This window comes from Dicentrarchus labrax, unplaced genomic scaffold, assembly GCF_905237075.1.
Source record: "Dicentrarchus labrax unplaced genomic scaffold, dlabrax2021, whole genome shotgun sequence".
NCBI classification, from domain to species: Eukaryota; Metazoa; Chordata; class Actinopteri; family Moronidae; genus Dicentrarchus; species Dicentrarchus labrax.
This window is the reverse complement of record NW_026136713.1, coordinates 7140563-7164463: the sequence shown is the minus strand read 5'-3', so window position 1 is coordinate 7164463 and position 23901 is coordinate 7140563. Positions and strand designations below refer to the sequence as shown.

Here is a 23901-nt window from a genome sequence, read left to right as displayed (position 1 = left end):
CCTTTTAAAAATGAAAGTGTGTATTCGTGACCAGTTTTAAAGATTTACATCTTCAGTAAGAAGGAATGGGTTTGAGGCCACAGACAGGTTGAGTCAGAAAGTATTGAGAGATGGACTAATGTTCGGTTGGTTTTGGTCTTTTCATGGAATTTGTTGACCGTAATAATAATATAGAATATTTAATGGGTTTATTTTTTAAGACGAAGCCACAGAGCTCTGCTTTTAACACAGGCTTTTTTTTTTTTTTATGTACGAGCCAACTGGAGGAACATCACCCTTTAGACAAACTGCCCCAAGTTTCTCCTCACAACTTGAAAATAAGGATTATTCTTTAATTTGACTTTAGTTCACATCAAGCCAACACAATGACAGCAAGGTATCAGCAACCTGTTACATCCACGCTCCAATTAAAAGAATTAAGATGTAAGGATCCTTCATTATCAGCTCTCTCTGAAGGACATCAAAGGCTCTGGTGGAGTGAGAGTGCAGCTGCCCTGACGGTGTGAGTTTCTCCTCTCTCACTCCAGAGGAACTTGTTTGTGTTGAGGATGTTTACTGATCCCAGGAAAGACAAACAGCCTCTTTCTTGTTTGTAGGTACTGCAGCTAAAACAGGACTGTGGGTCAATTCTGTGTGTGTGTGTGTGTGTGTGTGTGTGTGTGTGTGTGTGTGTGTGTGTGTGTGTGTGTGTGTGTGTGTGTGCGAGAGCGAGACAGAGCTTCAGGATGTGTTGTATTGTTGGGTCAGTGTTTATCTTTGTCTCTGCGTTTTCACCTCACTTCCAAGTTTCCCATCAGAAGCTGACCAGATTAAAATGCAGTGAAATACAATCAGACAGAAAAAACATCCAAGGCATGTCAAAAGCTGCAGCTACACACACCAGATGTCTGCAAAATATCCTAAATATGTACAATCATTGGAATTTATGATTATGTTATGATAAATGAGGACTTTAGCATAATATTAAACTAATTCTAATTGATTTTGTAATCAATCGACAACAAGTAGCCATTAAACTCTGGATTTCTGAGCAATTTCACCCAATTCAGATATGATACCTCATCTAAACACATGGTGTCACTCTTTCTCATCTATGCTGATAGACAGTGGAGGAAGTCCTCAAACCTTTCTCCAGCTACTAGTTACTCAGTCCACATTAATCACTTACATCATGCTGTCATGTTGTAAACAATGTTTTTGTCATAAAACTTCTAACTCTGACGTCACCATAAAACATAAACGCTTCATGTGATTTGATTGGACAGTTCTCCAGACTTTTTAGGTCTATTTTGTCATATAATCTGATTATAAATGGCGATATAAACAGTTTCAGAATGATGTATATTACACTAAAGTTGAATAATATAGAGCTTTTCCTGAATCCAAAAGTAAATGAGGCTAATTGGTGATTTGTTATTTTGGGTTATTTAAATTTAATTGTCCTTTAAAAATCCTTCCATGGCAAAAACATTCAAGCTTCTTTTGCTTTTGGTACATTTGTGGGTATTGGGTGTATGTCAGTGAATACAGTATGTGCATTACTTCATTTAGGTTAGAGGTTAAGATGTGTGGAAATCACTTTTTAATAGAAATGATATCTATTATTCCTATATTTGTGTCTTTTGGACCCCCTCGAAAATGAGATGCTGCATCTCAAGGGGCTACCTTTTCAATAAATTAATCCTGTAATTCAATTAACACTGATATCAAAACGTAGCTTCACTTCCTGACTGTCTTATGAAATACAGACCAATTGACGTCTGTATCGTCACAATGGAGTGTCTCAGCCTGTGAGCTTGTATCAGCAAATGTCACTTTGTATTGAGGTTTCCTACCACAGCTATAAATCCTGGGGGAAACAGGCTTTCACAGAGACGTTTTATGGCACAGAGACTTCCCTTCCATTCTGCAGGGGGTATGGCGCTTTACACCGTGTGTTCATGTGTCACAGTCCTTTTAACTGGCACAGTCCCCAAACTAGCAATATTTTTCTATTCAGCATCATCCAGGTGTTCACTTACAGATGTTTTGATTAGACAATAAGTCTGGAATGTGGACTAGTATTAAGAAAAAGGATGACGATATAAACTAATTCAAATGTTTTCATTTGTGTTCAGTGTGGCTTAAAATCAGTGGTGGATAAAAGTATTTAGATATTTTACTGAAGTATGTGTAGCAATACCAAAGTGTAAAAATACTCTGTTACAAGTAAAAGTCCTGCATTCAAAATCATAATCAAGTAAAAGTACAAAAGTATAATGTTAACATTAAAATGACTGGAAGCACTCCCTATGCAGAATGGTCCATTTAAGAATGATGTATATTATTTTACTGGATTCACTTTAATGTTGCAGCTAAAGAGCTAATTATAATTAATTTATATACTACTGGGTAAATTAACATATAATAATATATCATCATTTGTTTGTTGGTTTATATTTTGAATTAATAATAAAAATGTATAAAATCACTAGTAAATGAAACCTATAAAATAAATGTAGTGGAGTAAAAAGTATAATATCTGCCTCCAAAATGTAGTAAGTATAAAGTAGTATAAAATAAAGTACCTCAAACTTGTACTTAAGTCAGCTACAGTACTTGAGTGAATGTACTTTCCTGAGCTGATTACAATTATACAGTCATATAAACACTGACACTCTGACAACATTGCTTGTTATGTCCAACAAACAGTTTTCACATTCATCTGCTCAAAAAGGGAGAGTTTCTCTGAGCTCATTGAAAATCTGATTTAAAGGGGCGGGGCCTGTAAGCAGCATTTGTGACGTCACAGATAGTTTGTAGGTCCGTCCTGGTCCAGTGTGCAACTTATAGGTGAGAGTGATATAGAGACCTATAACCACCAGTGCACATACACTGACAATGGACTTTACAGTGAAGAAGGAGACATCTTGTGTCCAGAAGGAAAACTTCAGAAATGAAATAAATGTATATATTTGATAGATTCTGTCTTTATGTTTGTTTCGTGGGAAAAAAATATATCAAACACACTTTATTGTTCCAAGCAGACAATTTGTACATATGTCTTAATACATTGAAGGGATCTTTAAGTAAAGTATCTAAACGAAGAAATACTATGTTGAGTTTGGGCTAGATAGACAAAAACATACTACTGAATTTTATTTAATAGTTTATTTATAACACTACTTTTCTTATACTTTTCAATGCAACCATTCCCTATAATACAATATCTGTAAGTATTTTATCAGTACATTTACATTAAAAATAAATCATTTTACATTTAAATCTGTATGTTAGATACATGCACACATATTTTATTGTTCTGTGTTTGTAAGACAATATAGTTTATTTAATGGTACACTGTAAGGTATGTGTTATTTGACAGAGGGTGGATACAGTACATACCTTACACACAGTCACAGTGTCTGTGTACACCTGCATGCACCTCTTCCTGTGCTCACCGTGTGTTTGCTCGAAACTGGGACCGTCGCCCAGCCTCCGCCTGTGGGTTGAACTAACACCTGGGACGGGCGGCGATAACTCCGCCACAGCAATGCGGTAAAAAAAAAAAAGAGAAACAATAAATGTTCTGCGGTGTAGCTGCTGTCCAGTGTATCCGGGCTGTTTTAAACTCGGTATTACTGACTGAGTTCACACGGTGGTCTCTTTGTTTCAGCTAGCCGTCATACGTTAGCTGCTTCCGGGGGAGAACAACCTTCACACAGGTAAGACGAGTTTCGGTCTCGACTTGAGCAAATTATGTTCCTTTGTTTGAACCGACCTCGAGTAAAGCTGTGTTAGACTTTTAGGGGGAACACCAGGGGCCTGTATTTATTGGTAAAATGTGGGTGTATTGGAACATTTATTCATTCGTTGGCAGAAAAGTGAGTTTCCGTGGTCAAGGTGTGCAGCAGTCAGCGCTTTCTCGGCAGGTTGTGAGCTGAAGGTGAACCAGCTTTAACTGCTGTATTAACCAGGATACCGTCGGTGTGACTGATGAACCTATGAAGTCTAACTTTTATTACCCCTTCTGTCATTTGGATCTGTCACATTGGTGTAGTGATTAGGAGCAAACCAACAGCCATGAGCCTGACAAGAGTGGGGAGGGAGGGAGGGAGGGGAGACCAGTGAGTTATTTATGGTCCCAGTGACAACACACATCCAGGCAGGCAGGGCTGGAAAGTGATTACAAATGTCCTTGTTACTGTTATTGAGTAGCTTTTTTAGCTCAGATGGTGACTCTGTGGAGAGCTGATGGATTGGTTTGTACCTTTGTGTATTAATTTTGAGGGGAACTAAGTTGATGTGTGCTTGAGGTTTTTTCCATTTAATGTTGCTTTATACTTGTATATTAATATACATATATCTCCACTAGGGTTATTTGATTGGTGTAGTTACTGGTTACGTTGCTGCTAAATCATTTAACATACAATGCTAAATACAAAATATGATCAGTTTATAAAATATGATGCATCTTCATAGATTATAGTAGTGCTATATGGTAAACACATAATATCGGGATTATTTTGACAGTATTGCGATATGATTCACAATTAATGCGAGCATCTCTGAAATAACTATTAAAATCATGATTCTGTGAAATCCTTTGGGGTCTGTACCAAACAAACATGTTTTCTTACATTTAAAGAACAACATTTATAGGCCAGAGCATCTCTGCAGCACAACAGTACTTCATTATAATGCTGTTTTGCTTCATCAGTAATATTACAATACAGCCATTCTGTACATTGAGTTCTTTTATTTTTACTTAAAGGATTTGAGTACTTCTTTCCCCACTGGTCAAGATGCAAAAGTGGCCTTATTTAGTGTGATTATGGGCAGCTATGCAGAGTCCAGTATTCAAAAGGTCTACTTTTGTAATCCAACCTCATCTTGAGTAATATTTTAGTCAAGTACCAGTTCTTAACAACAAAGTAAAAGTTAAGCTGAGTTTCTGCAGAAGAAAGGATTACATTATAGTTGCTGCGACACTGAGACAATAAAAAGATTCCAACCAGCCATATTTTGTGTAAAATCAATCATCAGCTGAGTAAAACCACACAATTCTGTTTTCATTGGTTGAGTGAGATACTGACAGGAAAATGCACAGACAGGCTTTTGTTTGTGAATAACTGTTACCTTCTGCCCTTCATGGTAACAATATCCTTGGCTGATGATAAGTTAATGGCGGTGTTTGTTTGGTGTGTGCAGGCAGGCTGTGGTACAATGGGGAGGCTCAGAGGCCCTCTGAACTTAAGCTTAACCTCCATGTGTGATCTGTAGGCGAGACACTGGTACCACTGCACATGTGAGTGTCTACAGCGAGGCTGAAGAATCCAACTGGTTTGGATGTTTGAAAGAACAAAAACGGGAAGTTGGAGTGAAAAACTCTTCGGGGAACGATGGTCACTCAGGTGGTTTGTGTTGTTCATTATTATTTCCTGCATAAAGATATGGAATGCAAATATTGGTCATTGTATTGAAAGCAGGGGACTTTGCATCTTGTTGCTATGGCAGTTAGATAATGTTCAGACAGTGCTCAAAATATATGGCATTTTATTTGAGCTACAAAGGGAATTATACTTTACATTTAAGAAGAGCACTGATCGTAGAAGCTATTGCTGTAAGTGTTGCATAGTTTAAAGCAGCGTAATCTTAGACCTGTTAGAACTTTTCACTGGATTATGTCATAGTCAGACACTGGTGATTAAGAGTCATTCACTCCTAGCAATTTGATTAATTTTCCATTTTACATGCAGTTTTATAATGTGTCATGTCTATTGGGAATACCAGACATCAGTGTAACACTGGTAGAGACCCACATCCTGTCTCATGGACCGTCATGGAGAAATTATTTGTCTAACATGGCCTCACCTGCGTTCACTGAGGGTGTGGCAGCACATGTGACTCACTCATATCAACCATCAAAGCGAGGGATTCGGCTCAGCTTTGAAGGAACGCCACCTCGGGTAATCCTCTGGGAGACTGGAGGACACCGTAGGGCCACAGACGTTTCCCTCAAAAGCTTAGACTGTCACATGATTACAAGGCCTTTGATTTGGATCAGGTGTTCCCTCATTAAGGCTGGTTTTATTGATGCTTTGGTTCTATCCAAACCTGTAGAAACAATATTTCACCCCTTTTGTTGCAAAACTGTCTTCTATTGATACTTTCATAAACATGAACTTTCAGTCTAGACTAAAATATTTCTTTAGGTGGGATTCCTGTCAGATGTTTTTCTGGATCTAGTGAGGGATTAGTATTAAATTTAATACAAAATTGTGAATGTTGAGTTAGATTTGGATTGTTTTGCAACACTTTTCGAGGTCTGCAACTGATGATTATTTTCACTATTGCTTGTTTATTTTTACTTTTTGGATGAATTAGTTAATTCAGAGATGTACTCTGTTTGTATTCTGTTGTGTATTCTAGTCTGAAGATAAAAAATGTCCCTAACCCACAGCTTCAGATTAACTGTTTTCTCAGAGCAACAGCCAATAACCTAAAGATATTCAGTTTGGAGCTGCAACTAACAGTTATGTTCATTATCAACTATACTGCCAAATATTTCTCCCTATTATTTAATTAAAGCTCAGTGTGAAACATTTCAGAGGATCTATTGGGCTGCCATGTTTCTACAATAGCCCAGAAGGGACAAACCAAACACTGGCTCTAGACGGGGGTGTTCGTTTTTTATGTGCATCCCAAGGCCGCCATAGTTTCTCTTTCGTGCTTAGAAATGGAGGGTGAGTTGTGATCTGCAATTACACTGTGAGATGCCACTAAATCCTACACACTGGACCTGTAATTGTTTGGCCTTTTAATTTTTATAAATAGTGAAAAATCACAGTTCACAAATCTGTGAAAAATCACAGTTTCCCAGAGTCCAAGGTGTCTGGTTTTACTCTGATATAAAATAGAGAAAAGAAAGCTTTAAAAAACAGACTTGAGTAATCCACACTTTTTTTTTACATTTTACATTATACTTTTGCATTTTGTCAAGTGTCCATTTCACATGGAGCGTCCAGAGAAAGACGAGTACCTTTATTGATGTCATGCTGCATCCTTGAGGAACATGAAGATATACTGCTGTGTCAGTTTGGTGATAGTGTACAGTGATAGATCGTTACATAGCCACAGTCACCTTCAAACAGTAATCAGGAGGGTCTCCAGGGTGGATCCTCAGTGAAACCCACTGGGTGCTCTCTGTGGCCAGCTATGACTCCCAGCTAGTGCATGTCACTTTATCGCAAAGAAAATACTACGCCTTGATAGCAGTGAAACTCTGAATGTTTTATTGATAAGAGAATCGGCTGCTCCTTTTGCAGCAGGGCAGCAGAGTGTATTTACTGTATTATATTGTTGATCGGTTGTTTAAAATTCCTGCACTGGCTCATGTGATTTCCAAATAAATGGAGCACAGCCTGGTTTCTACTGTGCTTCCCTCTCTGTGCTACAGGATCCATGACCCATATCCATTACAGGACAAGGTATCACTTGTACAAAGTGAAGATGAAGAGAGAAATAAGTCCTGTGTGACCTCAGCCAGTGTGCGTGCATGTAGAAAGGCGTGTGCACACATATTTGTAATCGGTCTTGTGTGTTTGCAATCAGTAATTCAGCTACTCAGAGTACTTTACCTGTGGTAGTGCAGCGTCAGCAGTCTGAGTCCCCAACCCCCCCAAATACACACACACACACACACACACACACACACACACACACACACACACACACACAACACACACACACACACACATATTCACTGGCATTGACAGAGGCAGAGGGAACACTTCTCCTTTCCCCTCACTCTGCCTAGTTACACCAATTCCCCTCTGCATTCCTCACGCCAGTGCAGTCAGAGCGCATACACAGCCATGCTCATGCACACAAATATGTGTCCACACACACACACACACACACACACACACACACACACACACATTATTCTGACGGTGTGCTGCTGGAGAGGCAGGGCTCTAGTTTCATTCAGGCTTAAGGCAGCTGCGAGGTTAGAGTCTTGTGTTTGCGTGCGGTGGCTACTGGGCGCTTGACAACAAAGATATCATCTCGGGTGAGTCGCTCCAAGGCAATAACTGAAGATAAAGCAGCCTTTTTGTGGCTGAAATCTGGACTGGGGTCAAAAAGAGAAGGGGACTAAAGGCAGTGGGTTCATTGTGCTGGCTTATGTTTTTCATTTTCAAATGTGGTAGTGTGCAGGAGAGCATTTCTCTTTACTTCTTTGGGTTCTTAGGACAAACCCATGTGTCTTAAGGTGGTATTTGGTGGTGTTTTGTGCATTTCTGTGCTACTTTAGCCCCTCAGACACCATGAAACCTTCTGAAATGATGTCTGTCAAAGTCTTCAGTGCAAAACTCTTTGCTTATGTTGAATAAAAGCCATTTACTGAAACTTAAAGGCACTTTGTGCTCCCGGCTTTATTGAGCAGTGAATAAAGGTTCACCCTTTACATTTAATTTAATTAAAAATCCATGTACATGCTGTTAGTGGAGGCAGTTTCTCTTGGCTATTCTAAGTCAGTGTATTTGGTGTAATTTATGACATGTGAGTATTTAATATATTTGTGGAGTAAGTGGCCAAAAGCTTCTCAGAAGAATGCATTCCTAATCAGCACTCTCCTTATGAGAGGGAATTAAAGGAGATTAGGAACCGCACAAAGGGATGGAGACCACTGCCGATTGGGTGTAAGGGGTCATTCTTGATGGGGGTTGTATTTCTGCCCAGTTCATTCAAAATTCTTACTCTGGTGTAGTGCCATGCCTTTGTTCCTTCCCATTAGCAGGGGTTTGACTTTAGTCCATTTTCTCTTGCCTCATTTCACAGAGTTTAGCCCTTTCAGTGTGGAGCACGGTGACTTTTAGCTGAGATGAAAATTCCTTTTGTCCCTCAGGAAACTAGCTGAGAGGAAGCAGCTGCGGCTTGCTGCCATATTGCTGCTGTTCTGTGGATTTGTCGTTTCCTGTGGAGCTGGTCGGTATGAGTGGGAATAGTCCAACTTCTACACTAGACCTGACTGTGTTTCTCTCTCAACAGAAAAACAAAATGAAGACATGGAGATGACATTTTTGACTCTGGATCATTGTTTCACAGTTGGAATGGATTTAAGGTTTGGACATGCAGATATGGACTTATGAAATATAGAGACACACTTTTTAAGGCGATAAGAGGACGCAGATCTTTTCCAGAGACAAAGAAATTTGGACTGACCTCCCTCAGCCAATGGCTACAACCGAAACCAAAGTCGCAGGCAGCAGTTGCACTGCAGGTCTGTCGTGGGCGCGGGTTTGTAAGGAGTGTGGCCAGCAGCATGATGGCCCGGAAAGCCACCTGTATGAGTACCAGGATGATGTGGACGATGAACTTGTTTGCCACATCTGTCTGCAGCCCCTCCTCAGACCTATGGACACCCCTTGTGGTCACACCTATTGCTTTCATTGTCTGAGCAACTTCTTGAAAGAGCAGGACTTCTGCCCAGTGGACCGCCAGCGGCTGCAGCTGCACCAGTGCCGTCCCTCCAGCCTGCTGGTCAGGAACCTGCTGGACAAACTGACTGTGATGTGCCCCCACAATGCAGAGTGTCAGCAGAAGATGCAGCGCTGTGAACTGCAGCCTCACCTGCACAACAGGTAAGAGTCTGGATGGTACGCTGACTGGCTGTGACAACAGAACGAGTATAAATTGTTAGACTGTTAGGTGGTTAAAATCATTGTGTTAGATGGGAATGCTCACAACACCATGAACATCCATACAATATAACATAATCCTGTACAGTAGTTTTCAAGTATGACTTTTTGACCCTGTCTGAGGCAGACCTCACCTTAAGCAGAAGAGTTGTGTTTATTATACTGCAGCCGGGGAAAGCCATACATAGTACAATGCAAAGAATATCACTGGCAACAAAATGTTTCACACAGAATATAAAGGACGACCTAAGAGAGAGGGAGACAGTACATCAGTATAGTTAGAGTGCTGATTTGTCAAGAGGCACAGGGGCTTTCAGCAGGGATTCAGGGGATTTGAGGCACGGGTTCAAATTGTGACCAAGGCTTATAAGGCATATCGGGGAGAATACATCAGAAGAGTTGTATATCACAGTGAATAGTATTATTGTACAAGGCAGTGGGCATATAAACAGAGCAGTGAACACAGGATAATCATTTATAGCAAGAGAGCACTGTATTAAATATCAGATTTATATTTTCCTTCACAAGTTTTTATAGTGGTGGTGATTTGATGTTTCTTTATGCCATATTGATGTTTGTCTCTGGTGCTCTAAGGTGTTGAACCAAGCCTTCCTAGTGTCCACTGAAAACAAACCCCACTAACCGGTCATTAAAGGAATAGTTCAACATTTTTGGAAATTCTTTTCGAGAGTTAAATGAGAAGATTGATACAGTACCACTCTCATATCTGTCTAGGCTTGGCTTTGTCCAAGGTAACAAAATCTGACTACCGGCATCTCTTAAGTTCACTAGTTAACATGTTACATCTGGTTTGTTTATTCAGTACAAAATTGTAAAAAATATTCATATTTAAAAAAGCAAATACACGTATTTCCAAAAATGTCTAGGTATTTCTTAAAGTGGATGTATTATATTGTAAGGCATCTCAAGGCCTGCACGCATTCCCACTGGAAGGTAATCATAAGATCTGAAGTTTGTGAAAAAAGAATTCTGATTACTTTTCAGGAATGTAAAATAACTGTTATCAAAATTGTTTATTCCTCCTCTACATGCCCTTCCAAAGATAATTTTCCTCCTTTTCAAGTTGTACCTGTGTCTATTCCTGGTAGCACAGGTCCTCTTTGAACACACAAACTTGTAATTATTGAGCTCAAGGCGAGGTTTAGGTCAGCAGTCCTGTTTTTCCACATGGCCGGTGTGGTGCTTATCATCCTGGTGGCCAGCCATGACGCAGTCAGCTGTGGGTGGCAGATTGTCCTACTGCAGCCTCTCTGTGCAAACAATAAGGAGACAAAGTTCAGGCATGAAGAACAAGCAGCAGTCCCAGCACTCTGACTGACTTAATCAGACTCAACCTGTCTCACTCCACACTACTACACACCCTGCAATGCAGTGAAATTGTCTACTCATCTGCATAGTGCTTCTCCTCTCTTGCATAAATACACTATTGTCTCCTCTTTTCCCTTTCAAAACACTTCTAACATCCATTTGCTTTCTCTATTTCTGTATTCATCCATACCTGGCACTCCTTTGTAACCCGAAACCTTTCCATTTCATCATCAAGGATTGTTTTTGAAAGAGTAGGCTGGTCAGTCATCAGCCACATCATTCCCCTTACTAGTTTCCTCCCTGTTCCTGTCTGTCCTCAGATGTCCTGTTTTTAGAAGACTGAGGGAGGAAGCAGAGAAGAGGAAGAGGCCCTCGTGGAACGAGCTAAAGGGACGTAAGGGTGACGGGGAGTCGTCCGGTGAAGCTAAACATTCAGCGACTCTGACCCGAAATCCTACCCGAGATCAGCCTGAGCCCGGGCTGATTAATCCTGCCTATGAAGAAAGTGAGGATGGTATGGAGTCATTTTATCATTCTAACAACCACCATTATATCAGCGATTCAGTCCCACGAGTCTGTTTAATGTACAATCAGCACAGCAGAAATACAGTGACTTTCGGGTTTCTTTGTACCCACATAGACAGAAACATGATAATTATAATCACCACTTCTTAGGAAATGTGTTGTAGTAGGAGGTCGGTCTTACTGGCAGTGACACTGAGTAATGTTTATGTTTCTTGTAGCTTCTAGGCTAAACAGAAAAAGTTTCATGAGGTGATTGCAGAAAACCTAAACCCTCGTGCCTCTTCACCCCCCCGGTTCTCAAAACACGCAGACACGAATTTCCAATGTTTTTAGCCTGAAGGTTTTGATGCTGTCACAAGTGAATCATCCGTCAAGTCGTAGGAACGTACTAGCTCACAGATGTTTTAACCAGACAGTCTCATTTCAGGGAAAAACCCCGAAGGAAACTTGTAAGCCAGTGCCATGGACCAAAGTCCACTAAAACATAGTTGCCAGGCAACTGGTAATCACTATCTACAGAGAGGTTTGAATTGTTGTCATTGTAGTCTCTGTTGTAATCAAATTACCGCTCTATGCTCATAAAATCCCATTTATATTTACAATTAAGTTTTGTATTTATTGATTGCTGAAATAATATTGTTTTAAGCATTAATATGTCAGCATGTTGACTCATCTGTAGTCTGTTGTCTGCTGAAATCATGCCCTTGTAGTGCTCATGGGACTAATTAGCTGTGGCATGTAAATACTTGTATGGGTTGTGTGTGTCCACACAGATCAGAGAGTCTCTGTTCGATGAGCTAGAACGTGTTATTTTATTGGGACGACTCTTCCTTCAGTGTGTTTCTGATCTATGCTACTGTTTGCTGTGTACTGTAAAAACAAACGTCCGCAAAAGTTCAAAGACAGGTTATTGTTTGACACAGTATTATGTAACTTTATGCATGTCTCTACTTGTAAAGGTTTACTCCAGAATTTTGGTTTCTTGCTGTTTTTCTGTGAGTTTAGATGAGGAGATCAACATATATCTCAATGCATTCGGTAAGGAGACCTGTACAAGATATTCTCAATTTATCTTAGCACAAACAACGTAACAAAACATTTCAGAGTATTGCTTTAACTTGCTGCATGTACATTTTTCCTGGCTGTCATTTCTACAGAGTATAGAAACACTGTACTCACTTAAAGGTCCAGTGTGCAGGATTTAGTGCCATCTAGCGCTATAGTAGCAGATTGCCATTCCCTTTGTTCACTTCAAAGCACAATGCATAACGCGCAAAAATGCAAATGGCCGTATCTACAGCCAGTGTTTGGTTTGTCCTTTCTGGGCTACTGTAAAAACATGGTGGTGCAACATGGTGGCCTCCATGGGAGGTGACATATGGTTTCAATAGATGAAAAAAGACTTTTCTAAGGTAACTAAAACATAACAGTTCTTATTTTTAGATGATTATACCCTAATGAAAACATACCTATGGATATTATATTCTATTTCTACCAATAGATCCTCCTACATTTTACACACTTGACCTTTAAGTAAAGAGTTCTGGGTACGTATCTGGTGACATCACTAGAATAGGTCAGAAACACATGTTGTAACCAGTAACAGTAGCTGGATGATATAAACCTCTTTATTTGGTTGGTGAAAGCGAAAGTGAGGACATGTGAAATAAAATAATCCCTCATTGAACAATAAAATACTGGGTATGTACAAGAGTAAGTATATTAGAACAACGTTGGACCAGGAAGTCTGTAAACTATGATGGATAAGGCAACAAATGGGCTGTTAGATTGCTTTTTTGTTCATCCTGCTTTTCCTCCGTTTCTAAGAGCACCTCATACATCTAGGGTTGAGTGTTTAGAACAACAAGTCATCTCCCTTAAACTGTGATGCATTGTTGTTGATTTAAGAAATAATTGTGTCTGTTTGACTCAGCTAACCGAAGGGTTTGTTTTAAACCTGTATGATTGTCTGAGTGCTTGTGTTTCTTGCCCTGTTGGACCACTGTTTGCTCGCACATTGATTATACTTTATTATCATATGGTGCAACTCAGTCATCAAGAGCTGAGGAGTGCGAGTCATTTTCTTCATAAACAGGAAATATATCCATATTCGTTCCACTGTTCCTCTCCCCTCTAGACAACACCCCCCTGCGGTCCAGTCTGGTGGCCGAGGCCAATGTTGTGGAGCTGTTCAGAGAGGAGCCGGAGGAGGAGCTGGGCCTTCGCATCGTGGGGGGGAAAGACACACCGCTGGGGAACATAGTCATCCAAGAGATTGTCAGGGACTCGCTAGCAGCTCGTGATGGCAGACTGGCCCCAGGGGACCATATCTTAGAGGTGAGAAAGACTCATAAACTAAATGACAGTGTGTTGACATAATGTAGTCCATGATGTAAAATATGTATCTCTTCTTCAGTGTGAGAATTCAGAAGTATTCTTGTGGCATAGCAGGACACAGTCCAACATGTTTTTGCATAGACACTTAGTCGTTGCATTCTCATGGTTTTGTAAATGCGGTGCTTTGCGGCAGGGAAAGTAGATATTCGAGATAAACGGGTTTAAGCTCCATGGTAACAAGGCGTGGTTAATATTGCCGGGCCAAACACGTCATGTTAGTGTAAGCAACTTTACCTGGTTGATGTCACTGATTGACTTACCACCTTTCTGTTTGAGAGGGTCCATGTTCAAACACTAAAATATAATCGTTCCTTTATAAAGATTTTATAACACATATATACATTTATATATTATATAACCAGAGTTATTATAAAGCAATGTGATGGGTTATCTGCTACTAGTCATAATTTATTGTGCCACTAGAGGCTGCATGTAATGATTATTGTCATTATTGATGAATCTGTTGATTATTTTCATTTTGATCATTTGGTCTACAACATAGCAGAAAACAGTGTGATTACATTACAATACAATACCCAAGAGCCCAATGTGGCATTGTGGGATAAATTTGGACCAAATGTTTAATCTGACCAACAGTCCAAACTCAAAAAACCTCAGTTTTCTATAATGCAAGAACCTGGATTCATCAAATGTTTGGCACGTTTGCTTGAAAAATCACTTAAACAATGAATTGATTATCAAAACAGTAATTTTCTTTCAGTCGGCTAATGAACTGAACATTGCAACTCTAGTGCCACTTGTATGATATTCAAATTCTATACACATTTCACCATCTAAATATTAGACAGTCAGTGTCAATACTCAAGGAAATGTTATACGTATCATAAATACGTTTTAATATTTCTACTAATTTTGAGTAGGGTTTAGTGTTTTATTTGCAGTAACGCTTTCAGTTTGCACAGAGAAGAATGAAAGTGCAGAAATGGACTAATGGGAGATTTTACTAAGTTGTGGTTTGCTCTCTTCCAACAATGTCCTCCTTGGATTTCTACCCTCCGGTTCTCCTGGAACGTGGTACAGCTGTAAACCGAGCTTATAAAGTATTTTAGCCTCAGCTCTGTCCTCCGAAATGCAGCTTTTCCTCCAAAGCCAACCAATCCTGAACCTGGAACTGAAAACAAAACCTACCAGGCAACAGGCTGCCTTCAGGATGTGAAATATTAGCTGCAGTTTTTTTGGTCTTGTGGAAAGCTGGTGGATGTAAAGAGATACGGTGAAGACGAGTGAAGATTGCATCACTAAGAAACTCAATCTTTCCCTTCCCCTTGAACCAATGCACTGATTTTTGTGAAGGCAAATATCACTTTGACATGCTTATTTTAAAGAGAACAAAGGAGCTGATTATAACTTGTGATTAGTATTTGTTATATTCGGATCGGCCTGATGCAGGTAAAAGAAATCCAGATATGCCAGATTTCCTAAATTTAAACAGAGCGTTAAGTTTTGAGTCACTGCTCCACTTTGTAACTGATATCTTGCAGGAAAAGTAACATCATTAGATGATCTCTGCTTCACAAAAAACTTGTGTTTGGCTGCTCCTCCACTGACTGTGTTTTATTCTCTCTGTTGTCATGTCTCCAGGTGAATGACGTCAGTTTGGCTTCAGTCCCCCACACTCGGGCCATCGCAGTGCTGCGGCAGCCTTCCCTCCTCAGGCTCACTGTTATGCAGGAGAAAGGATTCAAATCAAGAGATCCACGGTCTGATCATCACCCTTCCTCTTCCACCACTTCCACTGCCTCCCAGCCTTCTCACAGTCCCCATGGCAACACTACCTCCAATCACAACCCTGGCACAGTCCTGCAGGTGACGCTAATGAAGAGTCAGCGCTCCGAACCGCTCGGCATCAAACTCATCCGCAAATCAGATGAGAGTGGGGTTTTCATCCTGGACCTGCTGTCTGGTGGTTTGGCAGCCAAAGACGGAAAACTGAGAAACAATGACAAAGTGTTGGCCATCAATGGACATGACCTGAGACATGGCACACCTGAGAGCGCTGCCCAGATCATACAGGTACATTAAAGGACCAAAGATAGGACAGGATTAACTACAAAATACACACACTCTACATTATCACTGACCTTTTTCTAAAGCATGCCACAAGTTTAAAGATTGACTTCTACTATTGGTTTGAGTTCATTTTGGCATGTTGAACATTTAAACCTTCATTTTAAAATTATGTTATTGTGTATGTTTTGGTTTTTTATCAAACCGAGGCAGAGAAACAAAGAAGACAAACAATGTGCAAACAACAACAGTCTGAAAAGGATAATGTGAATTATGTAGTTCAATCATAAAAGGGCTTTGTTCACTTCTTATTGGTCATCAGTTGTTAGGGTTTCCCACAAACACTTGAATGCAGCCACAAGGAGGACTCTGAGTCGCTGCTTTCAATTACTGATGTAACATTAACACAAGTCTAAAGGCCTCGAGCTTTGCTGGCTTAGAAGCTGCAGCATTAATTACACAATACAAAGTGACTAATAAGAGAAAAAGAGCTGCTGTCGATGGAATCTTACATAAGTAGTCGGGCTACTAGTTTGGCCCGTGTAAGATGACACAATAGAAAAGACATTGGCCTAAAATGAATTGAACAGGATATCCCTGTATCCCCTGAAGAGCATTAAATTACCCTACAAATTTAATAGTCGTCTGCCAATGAAAATGTGCCAACTATGAGATATTTTGGCCTGATAGTGGTAGTAAATGGAAAGGTCAAGCGGTATTAAAAAAATCCTTTGGGGACCATGAATATCCTTACAAAATATTATGGCTTTTTGGATAGTTTTTGTCCAGACATCTTGCTCTAAGTGAAAAGTAATAGCTTGTCATAGACCTTTCTGCTAGCATACTAGCTAGCTAGATTACATCTATGCTGTGCAAGTTGAATTCCTCCCTGAAATTACAATGAAACAGAGGCTGCCAGGAAGGTAGCAAATCAATCTGAAAACAAATAATTATGACATGGAAAATAGTTGGCAATAACATAAATTATGTGTTTTTGATTGGACAAAATAAGTAAAACTACCAAAATGAGAACCAAAACAGCAATCAGTGACTCCTGTATATGTATTTACTGTGGAATGACTTGCTATTTTTTTTTGTGTGCATTTAGGCGAGTGAGGTGCGTGTGAACTTCGTGGTGATGAGACCTGCAGAGACTCAGGAAGAAGGAGGAGGTGGCAGAGAGGGACAACACAGCAGAGCAGCCAGGAGGCCTGAGCCGCAGTACTTCAGGCGCCGCTCCACCTACATGAAAGTAATACTGAACATAACCAGCCATGCTCTTACTACTTTAATGAAATATTTTATGTCCATATTTATTTTGGCCCTTGCCAGCTGTTGCCTGTAGGAACTCTTACTTCCTTTTACACCACTAAGCACAATGTTGGTCGCAGTATCTTACAAACTTTACATGTTTCTGTTTACTCAGTGTAATTGTGACAATCGCTCCTTTGTCAGTCACACTCAGTTGTACCATACACCCCCAGTTGGGGGTGAGAAGCTTTGAGAGCAGACACCTGCGTCGGTGAGCAGAGATGAAAGCCCTTCTCTGGGGCCTCCCTCTGTCCTGATCAAAAGGCCTGGGGTGCTGCTCATTCTGCCGCTACGGGGCCACTGTCTTGTTGTTTTTTGGCTGTTTCTTTGCGTGGCAGAGGATCAAAGCTGGTAACAGTTAGCTTTCGCCTGCAGAGTCGAGCCTTTTCGTCTTGCTGGGGGGGGATGGGTTCCCTGCTGGGGGGAGGAAGAGCCCCCACCTCCCCCGAGCTTCCCTTCTCATGGTTTACAGACTGTAGAGGGAAACAAGGAGGCTGGTTGTAGCTGTCACTTTCCACACATCTTTTCCACTACGAGAGCTTAGTGTTGATCCTCACACGTTACCTCTACCCTTACCTCTCAGCTCCATCTCAAATGTTTCACATTTGTTTCTACGAGTGGTTTTGTGAGAGGAATCCATTAAGTCAAAGGGTTTGAGGGAGAGGCTGAAGTTAATTGGTAGCACAGATTTCATGTCGATTAAAAAAAGGTAAAACAATAATTTGTGAAAACATGACACCAGCATTATTTTAAAAGTCCTTATGGTGATGTTAAATCCATAAATGTGACATTGCTTTGTATTAATTTACCTCATTGTTCACACAGGATCCTCCAGGTGGGTTTTCCAGCCAGGAGAAGACAGTGAGCTTGAAGAAGGAGCCTCGGCTTTCCCTGGGCATCACCATTGCTGGAGGGAGGGACTGTCGCAGCCGGCTGCCCGTTTACATCACGAGTGTGCAGCCTGTTGGCTGTTTGCACCGTGATGGCACCATTAAGAGAGGTACAAAGCAGCATCTGGATATCAGTGATTTTTACTTTTAATAAGGAAATTGTACTTGTTGCTTTAGGAAATGTGTCTTTGTAATGCTATTTATTGTGGCTTGCTTATTGTGTGAGAATGTTTGCATAGATACACTGAACACAGCAACGGCAAGAAACTGTTTTATGGGAAACGATTTCCAGTTCAGTTTGCAAATCTATTACAATGTGACAGTTGGCTGAATAGGGGGAAAAAAAAGGGCAATTCTCTTTTCACTCACCTCTATTCAGGGATACAATGTGTTGTTCAAGGACACTTAAACAGAGAGGATGTGCTGAAATAAAGGTTTGACACTGACTTCTTTGGGAGAGGTGTGGTCTACAATATGTCCACATTAAGCCGGTTAGATTTCATTTTAACTCTCCATTTCAACCCAGACTAGAGAATGGGAGCCTTTTCAAAACGGCCTCCAGTGTGTGTAAATAACTCTGCAGTCTGTCCGGGGTAAATGGAGGTTTTGCCAAACGATGACATAAACCAGCCCGCTGAGGGTTGGGAGCTGCAGGCTGCAAGTTACAAATACTCTCTTAGTCAAACTTTCTCTGTAATCCTTGTTATAAAATAAGGATTATATCAGCAGCTTCTGAATGTCTGTAGTGTTTATTAGCCGAATTCGGCTGTATTAAAAAATGGTATAGGTGAACATAGGGATCAAGATAACACTGGACAGAGGTGTAAGGGGCTGTCACTGAGCAAAGAAACAGACCTCGTGTGTATCTCAATCACAGGCGGGGGCTGTGTGACAGCAATGTTAGGAAGACAGCCTTCTGTTGCTTCTAACTTTTTCTGTGATCACACATTTAAAACATCGATACAGCCAATTATACATCACAGCTGTCATCTTGTAATTATAATTATGTTTATTTTGTTAGACGACGTCCAGACCATGAAATAATGATTTGGACAGCCGGCGGTTTGTCCCACTACAGTTTGGTTATTGCCAACTGAAAAGAGGGCGAGGAAGAAGAGATCTAGACATTTTTATATTGTGTAGGTATTTCACTGTGGACAGACGTCTCTACAAAAATGCTGAAAATCCTAATCAGGATGCAACTTGTTTTGGGAAATTTAGATCGCTCAGTGTAGAGTTTTTATCCTGTCTTATCCATCTTGACAGCAAATCGAGATTACCCAAAGTAAAAAAACAAAAGGAAAATTAAAACTTCCTCATATTGAGCACAGAGCTCCTCTTAACTAAAATGTCTCTGTCCACGTTCACATGATCTGTTTCCTCAGGTGACGTTCTGCTGAGCATCAACGGTGTTGATCTCACCCAGTTGACCTACAATGAGGCAGTTTCTGTGCTGAAGGCTCAGACAGCTCAGTCCCAGGTGGTGCTCCGAGTCATCCAGACACTCTCTGAGGACTCGGAGGAGGACATCGAGGCTGCCAACAAGGATGAGCTGGATCCTGTGGACGACCAACGAGACGACGCCCTCAACTGGACGCCGCTGTGGACTCGCTGGCTGGGCTTACCGAGGTGGAGCCGCCTTTATTACCACTGATTGAATTCTCTTCCTCCTCCTTCAAGTGTATTCTGTTCATTTTTATTTGAAAGAGTTGGCTCTGACTCTTCTGCTCTTGTCCTTTCAGTCACATGCACTGGTGCCGAGACATTGTCCTGCAGAAGACCAACAACGACAGCTGGGGCTTCAGTATTGTCGGGGGCTACGAGGAGAGCCACGGCCAGCAGCCTTTCTTCATCAAAACCATCGTGCCTGGTACACCTGCTCACTTTGACGGACGCCTCAAGTAAGTTTAGCCCAGTTAGACTCCCATATGATGTAATGCGCTCCTGTATCCTGTCATCACTTGTACTCAATGATCTGTGGTTCTCTCCAGGTGCGGCGATGAGATAGTGGCGGTGAATGGAGCCACAACAGTGGGAATGAACAACTCTTCTCTCATCCCCATGCTGAAGCTGCAGAAGAATAAAGTCACACTGACTGTGGTGTCCTGGCCTGGGAGTCTGGTGTAGCTTCTGCCCATTCACTCTCTTTACTTATCACCCTCTTTGTTGATCACATGCACACACACAGATCTTTGCCCTGTTCTGCTGCATTCTTGACTCACCGTCTCCTCCATTTGTAACTCACTGTTAGGTTACATTCTTGTTACGTCTTTTTATCAGTTATGTAATACAGACCTTGTGTGTGCTTAAGATTCATCCTGTGTACTATGGAAATTACTTTCTCATGCATAGTCTGAGTTGGTACCTGTTTGTTTCAGTGTCCTCTCACACTCAAAGGGCAGATGGTTGCACAAAATGGGATTAATCAGGGTGCAAAAATGATGACAATCAGTGAATTATATCTTAAGGGTAAACAGGAAGGATAGTTGTTTTTTTTATTGCTTTTTTATCCTTTTCTGAATATGTAGTTCTTGCTTTCCTGTTAATCTTATCATTTGATAGTCATGACTTGATTCAAGTGATTCACAGAAACGGCATCCAAAGATGAAATGTAGCGTTACAATATATTTAGACAGCTGTGATGAAGAATTATAGATGACTACAATTAACAAAGTGGCTGCTGCCTGTGTAGACTGATGCCAAAGACGGAAAAATCCTCCTGGCTTGCATCTTACGTCCCACTAGTGTGATTTTTCTTTTTTAATCAACTTTATCTACATTGCACTTTGAAAATGTGCAACAAAGTGACGCTAAGAAGTAAAATCAACAGCTACAGGTACATTGTGTTATAAAGAGACTTTGGTTTTGACAGCGAGGTTGAAGCCAAAGAAAAGACCAATAGTCTCGACACTTTCATGCTGCTGCATACAGGAAGAGTCTAAAATGTGTGAGCTCCAGTCCTATCTAAGCCATAAAAATAATCAGTAAAAATCATACACACTAAACTCAACAGGAAACATGCGGAGACCGGTTAATCAGAATTGCATTGGTAGGAAATGGCTTGGGTCCAAGTTTTTTTCCTGTTAGCTCTTGATATTATAAGCAGCATATGCTGCAAAAGGAAATAAACTCGGCACATTTATTTTGTTTAAAACTGTGAGCTACAGTATATCAAAGCAAATAATTCTGTGATGAATGTTTGCTCTCAAAAGTGTTAATCTATAAATAAGATAGTTTTTCATTTATTCATTAATACATGTCCATTGACCCGTGCTCTGTATTTATTTTTAAATGATATTTTAGCTCATTCTGAATGACTTTAAGCGGGTGCCCTGTAGACATTGAAGGACAAACCAGAATGTATAGATGCCTTAAATTGCCACTGTTGAAAGATGTGTTTCCCTTCATTGTTTCTTCTCATTGCACACAGTTTATAGCAAAAGGAGAATGGCCTTGTTCAGATATATTTGTTTTACCTCGTTTTACTTTTTGTGTCAACACATTCCTGGTGGCCTTCATTGTATCTTAATTGATACAAGACTTATTGAATAACGTATATATATATATATTACAGTACATATACAGTAGTTAGTGAGCCTAATAACCTGTCCACTCTTTCATTAGTGTTCAATAAAAACATAACAAATGATGTTGTTTTTTCTGTTTATCAGGCCTTCTAACTGCATTATGAATGCCGAGCAAGGAGGTAAATGGTGATCACTGCACCTTAAATGTTAATATGAATGTAAATGTTACTGTCCTTCACAAGCTGCCAAAATCTTGTAATGATCAGATCTGAAGGGTTTTGCAGTTGTTCCACAATCCATGATTAAATATCAGATTTTCAGTGAGCAGTGCAAGTTATTGAACTCATTTACTGCAGACATGTCCAATAAACTGTACACACTGTTCATGGCTCAGTCTGACCCCTAGTGGACAGAAACTGTATAGAATTTAAAAAGTGACCCAGGTTTATTGCTTATCTTTGGGTCAAATGTATTAATTTTAGCCTCTGAAACGCTTATAAACACTTTTTTACATGGAACTTTTGCTCAGCAGTCATGATATGTATATATATAACCAAACTCAGACGCACACACATATAGGAGTCTTGACTTTCTCACTCTTTTATAACCTCTCCTGCACACAGCCAGACACATTTGTGTTTGTATAGGCACACACACGAGACAGTAAGACCAGTACAACTGGCTATAAATGCAAAAAGTACATATTTAAGTCATATACACTCAACAAGGTGTCATATGCACTATGAATTGTCAAAGGTGGAGGAAGTACTCACATCTTTAACATAAGTACAAGTTGCAATACAGATTTATTCTGTTACATGCATTTAAAATAAATAATAAAAGTGTAATCAGCAAAACATACTGAAACTATCCAAAGGAAATGTACTCATCATGCAGTATTTTTTTTTAGGATCAAAAGTACTAACTTTTCAGGACTTCAGGGACTCCGTTGTTGGTTTTGTTGTATAATAAGTTACAACTTTTTCATTGTTGTTGGTGATATCATGGACATCCCAGCAAAGCTTTGTATAACTTCAACTGAATTCAATTTGAATTTCTCCTAAGGGGGATCAATAAAGGAACATCTTTACCTGAGAAAATCTTATCAACAACATAAATGAAACACCTGTGTGGGTCTGCAGTGCCTTAAATCTGGAACGTCATATTTTATATAATGTGAACATGATTTTTATGTAAAATCAAAGCAACTACTTACGTCAGATAAAATGTAGGGGAATAAAAAGTACAATATTCCTCTGAAATGTAGTGAAGTAAAAGTATAAAGCACCAGAAATTCACACTGACACATAGTAGGTGGTGGTAATGCACCTTAATGGTGGTTGCCAGTGTGTAAGTAATTTGCCAAGAGAGAGACAAAATACACAATAAAAGGTAAAGATGAATTTGACTGATAGCATAGTTATTTTTAATGTTTTAAAGGTTTCTATAGATATCATGATAATATTGTGAATTCTTTAAGTCCTGATAATTGTGTAGTGACAATCTGATATTGTGACAGTTCCACTGTATACAAACTAAATAAATCTGCATGTCACTGCTTACTTAGGGACATCAATTAACCAAATTCTGAAACTTTCAGAGAGCAGAGGAAAATTTTGAGATGTAGTGAAATCCTAAATTAATTAAAATAATAAACTTTTTGGCTGTATCTTGTACTGAAAGCGCATTATTACATACTGTAATACTTCTCCAAATAAACTAAATCTAGTGGTGGCAGCAACTTGAGTTTAAACTATTGGAGCGCTGGTGCAGTAAAAGGTCACTGATACCTTCTGTCTAAACAGGGACAGACTGTGAATGTGAAAACAAAAAAACAAAGGACCATAAAACCAACCAACCACACTGAAGTGAAACCCACCACTTCAGTACTCGGGGGTTGTGGTGAGATAGAGCAGAAACACAGTCCAGTATTCTCTGACCACTGGTCCATAACGTTAGAAAGTAGCAGCAGGTTATGGTAACACATTCCTGAGTTCGACAAATGTGTCAACTAATTGCAGACTGTCTAGTTAAAGTTAACGATTCAACACCTTGTTAAACATGACAAATAGCCACATATCTGTGGTGGTTTTGGGCAAAGTGCATTAGCAGAATAATGATCTGTTTTTACTAAGATGACACATCATTGATTAGTTGTGACAGTAAACAGAACGCTTTCAAATGAAAGAAGGAAGCGGCAGCAAAGAAAAA

The 23901-nt window shown here is 40.0% G+C and overlaps 1 protein-coding gene and 1 long non-coding RNA gene across 3 annotated transcripts; one reads left to right on the top strand and one right to left on the bottom strand.

Annotated features, from left to right (window-relative positions):
• Positions 1–3426: 3426 nt before the first annotated feature.
• lnx2b (ligand of numb-protein X 2b) lies at positions 3427–22014 on the top strand. 2 transcript variants are annotated; one of them, XM_051420375.1, is made up of 10 exons: positions 3427–3704; positions 9034–9626; positions 11333–11526; positions 13675–13874; positions 15537–15968; positions 17071–17214; positions 18099–18273; positions 19549–19792; positions 19906–20064; positions 20155–22014. In XM_051420375.1, the coding sequence occupies exons 2-10, from the start codon at positions 9220–9222 to the stop codon at positions 20288–20290; spliced, it is 2091 nt and encodes a 696-aa protein (XP_051276335.1). In that variant the 5' UTR covers positions 3427–3704; positions 9034–9219; the 3' UTR covers positions 20291–22014. The 2 variants fall into 2 exon arrangements, with proteins under 2 accessions (XP_051276335.1, XP_051276336.1); XM_051420376.1 differs by lacking the exon at positions 3427–3704 and adding an exon at positions 7955–8053.
• LOC127374790 (uncharacterized) lies at positions 9560–11336 on the bottom strand. The gene is made up of 3 exons (XR_007887270.1): positions 11203–11336; positions 9818–10954; positions 9560–9654 (listed from the first exon to the last, which is right to left on the bottom strand). It is a non-coding gene; the product is annotated as an uncharacterized LOC127374790 (long non-coding RNA).
• Positions 22015–23901: the final 1887 nt, after the last annotated feature.